This window comes from Nilaparvata lugens, unplaced genomic scaffold, assembly GCF_014356525.2.
Source record: "Nilaparvata lugens isolate BPH unplaced genomic scaffold, ASM1435652v1 scaffold5219, whole genome shotgun sequence".
Lineage (NCBI taxonomy): Eukaryota > Metazoa > Arthropoda > Insecta > Hemiptera > Delphacidae > Nilaparvata > Nilaparvata lugens.
In genome coordinates this window covers 10,762-17,277 of record NW_024091100.1, presented here as the reverse complement: position 1 = coordinate 17,277, position 6,516 = coordinate 10,762, and the positions used below count along the sequence as shown (strand labels likewise).

Below are 6,516 nucleotides of genomic sequence, written 5' to 3'. Positions count from 1 at the left end.
GGGACATATTAAAGAGTGCTTCCAAAGTGAAGGAAAAACTCCCATTTGTAGGGAAAAGTTGAATATGTGTGTAATTGCCGGAAGGATAATGGGTAATATAATTTTATAGAACGTTATTGGAATGCCATCAACACCTTTATTATTTTTCCTGATTGAAAGGATAATTGAGGAGATTTTCTCAGGAAGGATGTAAGCAAAGAAGAATTTTTCACATGGAAGTGTGTGATTGGTTTGGTTTATCATGGCATAGTTCAATAAATGGTGAGAAAATGAAGAGGGCGGCGACGGAGTGGAGAAGAACCTATTTAGTTGGTCCAAGGACACATTTACAGCTGCAGTTCTTGACTTCGGAGGTACAATCTCAACTTTCCGAATGTTCTTCCAGAGATCTGAAGTAGATTGCTTACCATCAAATAGCCGATTATAATATTGGATTTTAGCTCTCCTACAAACTGACCTCAACTGGTTTCTCAAAGTCTTATACCTTACAAAGTCTACACCGCAGCCGGTCCTCGAATGGTCGCGCCTAGCTTTGTCTCTCTCACGCCTCAGTAGAGATATCTCCCTATTAAACCAAGGGCATGGTCTACGCTGGACCTTGAAGTCACGTTCCGGTGCATGTTGATCAAAAATTGACAAAACCATGGAGTTGAAAGCATTCACCTTATCATCGATATCATCCAAATGCACAATATCGTGCCAAGGCTTTTCCACAGCATCAGCAAAGCAACGGTCCAGATCAATATCCCTCAGATTCCTGCCTTTACTATTTGAAGTATATCTGATGTTATGTTCAAGACTATAGATGATATAGATCAAATCATGAGCTGACATACTGAATGACATTTGACCATTCAATAGGACAAAATCTGGATCACTGACTATCGCAAGATCAAGCAACGTGTGGCAAGTCTCAGTATGGAAAGTGGGTGAACTATCGAGAATTGTCATATTCATCGACTCGAATAGGGACCTCACCTGCCTACTTTCAAATGTATCCTTCATCTGGTCTGCATGAAATCCCCTAGAATGATTACATGCTGATACCTATGCATAACATTAACCAGGTCGCTTTCAAGGAAACAATCTACCTGCTTTGGGAGGTCGATATACAACCACAACCAACAAGTTCTCTGAGCCAACCGTCACTTCAACCATCAGAAATTCAGGTGAACATGAGTATAATTGAGAGAGAGTGAGAGAGAGTGAGCCCGAAGGAAAGGGTATGTGTAAGAGAGTGATGTGGTTGATGGGAGTGACAGAGTTCGATATATTATAATTATGCTATATGGTGGGTGAGGAATAATAGTGTGTCCCTTACGCTACACTCACAGATATATATATATATATTTATATATATATTAATTTAATTCATTATCATGTGAGAGAGAGAGAGAGAGAGAGAGAGTGAGCCCGAAAGAAGGGTATGTGTAAGAGAGTGATGTGGTTGAGTGGGGTGACAGAGTTCGATATATTATAATTATGCTATATGGTGGGTGAGGAATAATAGTGTGTCCCTTACGCTACAATCACAGATATATATATATATAATATATATATATATATATATATATATATATAATATTATATAAAATATATAATATATAAAAACCATATGTACATAAACCATATCCATAGATTTTGGAAGCGGCATGCTATCTTTTCAATCTTTTGAAACAGCATTTATTGTCTAAGGGTGGTGAAAGAAGTTTTCTGCATTCCTAACAACAATCTGCAGACAGACGTCTCGGGTATTAGATCAAAAGGCCTTGCTTTATAGAACTATAAATACTCATTCAGTATTACAGTGCCTTGCTTCCATGAAACAAAGCAAATGTTTCCCGTTAGATACTTCTGGAAAGCCCGTCAATTTGTCATCGGTGGTGTCCAGGTAGAACTACCCTGCTCATAGACTATGTTCACTGAAGCGTAAACCAAGTTAACCAAATGCTTCTATTTCTAAAAATTCTATTGCCAGTATAAAGTACTGACTTTGCGGCAGGAAATATTTAACATGTGTTTTCTATATTGTACCCTTCCTGGAAAAAATAGATTTTTGTTCAATTGTTTGCCTCCCCTCTACGAGGATGCTACCTGTGCGTTTGCGTTGCGAGTTTAATAGTTGACAAAACACATTCAGTCGACATGGAATTGGTCAAGGAAATCGTAACGCTCCGCAATACTACATTATATCATATTGACGATGGATTTTTCTATCGGGTGACCTCCAGCGACCAAACGCGTATCTATTTAAAATGTAATGTACGCGAGTGTGCAAGTCGCGCCTCAATGCCACTTCGTATCAGAGTTATCACAAGTTATCAGAGTTGCATTTTGTTCACATGTTCTATCATGACTTCAGGAAAATTTGAACCCTTTGCATTCTAATATTCAGTAAAGCTGGATATGACACTTATCACTGCAGCTCTGAATATAAAAGACGGGTCCTGCCCACCTTTCTTGTGCACAGCTGTGTAAAAGAATTAATTTAATCGACTCTACAGCCTGCAAATTTTAGCAGTACTTTACAAAATGTACCAAACTCTTATTTCAGATCCAAATATTTGAATGTTGTGTTTATTCTACAAGCTCACTTTAACTTCATCTCATTCTCAATTTCATGCTCTTTGAGCCAATACAATAGAAAAATATCATATTTCATAAATCCCTTATAAATGAGCTCATATAAATTATTTGTAGAATTAAAAACTCAAATTTCAAATTATTGAGAAAAAAACAGAGCACACAATTTTTCAACATAGTAGATAATGCAAACGATAATATGAAAATATAATAGACAACAAATACACAACACACAGGGAAAGAAAACATTATACCATTCATGTGAAGTAATGTTGAATATACTATCCTTTGAGTAAAAAGCACTTTTAGAGAAATCAATCTTTAAACTTTCGATGAGATCTGAAGTTGCGTTCATTCATACTCTTCATGAAATCAGGTAAAATATTATATAATTGGATGCCAGAGCTTCTGTTGCATATTTTTCCATTTTCATCGAAAAAACACACTGGCGTCTGCCGAACGTAACTTTATCACATGCAGCACCTTGTTTTCCTTTGATGTCTCTCATAGAATTTGTTGAACTATTCAGTTGGAAAAATAACTAGTAGTTCTGTGAACAGTAGACCTCGCGCAGTTAAAAACCACAGGGTGAATTATGTGCTGTTATGATGTGTCGGCGAAATATCGATGTCTGAGCCACTAATGGCTGTTTGAATGTATCGTCAATAATTATTGATATTAAGTATAATATTATAATTAGAATGATAATAATTTGTTGTAAAAAACTTCTATCATACCGAGTTGAAATACCTACTTACCGAGTTGAAAGCAGAGAAAAGTCGAGAGAAAATAACAAGCTAACTACTTTAAGTTATCAATATTGAATGCCTCATCGCTTGCAATAGTTCACACGACAGCTGATTTTACCAAATAACATTGGGATATTAATTGCATGCGTCATTTCATGCATTTATAGTCCACTCGACAGCTGATTTATGATGAATATTCTCTGTCTGATTTTTACGGTAATACTGGCGTTTGAAAGAGACTCTTTTTCCTTTTGTTTTATCCTGGAAATGCAAAATTTTAAAAAAACTTTGTATATATATACGTTGACGCGCAATTTAAAGAGTAACATACCTGTTAAATTTCATTGAAATCTAATGCCGCGTTTCGCCGTAAATGCGGAACATAAAAATATTTGGACATAAGAGAAATGCAAACCCTCGACTTAAATCTTAAGACCTCACTTCGCTCGGTCAATGAAACTTTGGATATCTGAGTTCTTTTTAAAGTACTATTCTATTCTACTTGTTCTACTGAGCCAGTACCATTTTGAATTTTTTTTCATAGTACGTGGCACTATTGAAATTAACTGTTCTATTGATTTATTCTAACTTTGTCTACAGAATTGTGAAACTGCATATGAGGAGTATTGTATGTTTAATTGTTTGTTATCCACGTCTGCATCTATTTTCAGTTTGAAGAACTGGGATCAATCTTGATTATTCAAATTTTTTATTGTTCAACATACACACACATTATTTACATACATAGAAAAAGAAGATGATACACAATTTTTTTTAGAACAATAATGCTCAGTAAAAACCTGTGAGGGGAAAAAAATCTAAATTTTCACATGAAAACGTCACTCGAGAATAATATATCACCCGCCCTCACAACAGAGAGTCTTAGAGTCCTTGACTTAGAATAGTTAATCTCACAGTTGTACAGTCAGTGTGAGTGAGATTTTCTGCACACATCATGCGTGAATACGCCGGATGGATTGACTCGTATAATCTGAGGATGGTGATATGATGAGGAAACATGATTCTGTTAAAAGGAATAGTCTCGATCTCCATTATTTCTTAGGGATTTGCTTGTGATCATGTTCTATAATTTTATCATTCGAAGATCAGCCTTCAAAAATTTAGGTCAACTTATACGTTTCAACTCACGTTGCTACACGTTTTCAACTTGGCAAAAGGACAGAGGGGATTAGTATTATTATTCTCTAGAGCCCTGGAATATCTCTGTTATTGTTCTTGGTACCTTATACAAAAGGGACTCCATAATACAAAAAACAATCAGTCCTTGCCGGACAAAGCTAGAGGAAGAAGAAAAGAAGAATAAGAAGAAGAAGAAGAAGAAGAAGAAGAGAAGAAGAAGAAGAAGAAGAAGAAGAAGAAGAAGAAGAAGAAGTTGACAGGAGGAGGAGAAGAAGAAGATAATAGAAAAAGGAGACAGAAGAATAAGGAAGAAGAGGAAGAAGATGAACAATAATAAGAAGAAAAGATATAGATAGGAGAAGATTGTAACCGTTGAGTACACTATTTTATCTATAACCACTCTTTTGACGAATTGAAAACTTAAAATTACTGGTGGTACTCCCATACAGTAACAGTCAGGGGTGTATTCAAATACCGTTGGATAACATCTTTCCAATATTGTTACATTCATCTAGAAGTATAAAATCTGTTCTTTCTTACATTGATATCACTTATATATAAGTTACTGCAGAATCAAATTATTTTATATTGACTGAACAATTAAAAGTCACATTGAAATAGTTATTTGGAGTTTGGTAGAAATAATACATTTACATGGAACTCAATTTATTCATTAAAGGCAATCTTCATAATTCTAATAGGTTCTGATAACACATAATGATAAAATAGGTGTTCAATGAATTAATGAAGCCTAACAATTGAAATATATTTTAATTATTTAAGATTAAATTGATTCTACCTCGGTGCAAGTCAGCTTCACATTTGTACATGTATCATTGTATCGAATTATTAAATATTTGATGATTTTGGTAAAACAACATTTTAATCCTGGACTAGTAGTTCTATGAACAGTAGACCTCGCGCAGTTATAAAACACAACCTCGTCTCATAATGTCCATAAGAGTAAATCCTGTTTGTATGTTGTGTCGGCAAGATGTCTGTGTGAAAACGCCTAATGGCTGTTGGGGTTAGTGTATCAAAAATATGCTTACATCAAAATCTAATCTCCTTCAACTTACTGGCAACAGGTCAGACCGAGTTGAAAGCAGATAAAGGTTGAGAGAAAATACTATGTTTTCTTTCCGTTATTAATTGCATGCGTCATTGCATGCAATGAATAGTCAACACGACAGCTGATTTTTTACTAAGTTACATTGATATATTAATTGCATGCGTTATTGCATGCGTTATTGCATGCGTTATTGCATGAAATTAAAAATCCACTCAACAGCTGAATTATTATGGATGATTCTATTCTGATTTTTACTGTAATATTGGCGTTCGAAGGAGACTTTACCTATTGTATTAACCTTAAAATGCAAAATTTCAAAAAACCTTGTATATACGTCGAGGCACATTTAAAAGAAATATACCTGTCAAATTTCATGGTAATCTATTGCTGCGTTTCGCCGTAATTGCGGAACATATAAACATAAAGAGAAATGCAAAGCCGTCGACTTGAATCTTAGAACTCATTTCGCTCGGCCAATAAATTGAAATTTTAAGAAACCACAAATATCCTGGATGAAAAGGGGAATCAATTGTTATGTATAGTTATGTCTGAATGTCTAGGATCCACTAAACAGTCTAAGTTCATCATTTTTTCTCCACAGGAGAAACGTTTAAAGCTGGCTTCAAATTATGTCACTACATTATTAACATATGTAAATTATATATTTATATATGTATGTCACGTGGATTGAAGGAGCGTTGTTTGTGACGTTGTTTGTTGATTGAAGGAAGATTCTATTTTACTATTTAAATAAATCATAATGTAATTTACTTATCCACTTCGAGATTTACATAGTGATAATAAGTAGGAAATGAAATGTATAGCAAACACTTCAGTTGCTATGTAGGCCTACTGTATTGTATTCTGTAGTGTCTTATTTTTTACTAAAGTGATGAAGTATCAGAAAATACTATCATTCAGCATTGTTATGTATTATTTTCAATGTCATTTTTTCTCTTTCTTTTCAATAAT

General features: G+C 34.6%; 1 protein-coding gene across 1 annotated transcript; it reads right to left on the bottom strand.

Moving 5' to 3' along the window:
• Positions 1 to 457: 457 nt before the first annotated feature.
• Positions 458 to 834, bottom strand: LOC120355916 (the record flags this gene model as incomplete). Its single annotated transcript, XM_039444666.1, has 1 exon — positions 458 to 834. A coding segment is annotated over exon 1 (377 nt), but the record flags the coding sequence as incomplete, so codon positions are not given.
• Positions 835 to 6,516: the final 5,682 nt, after the last annotated feature.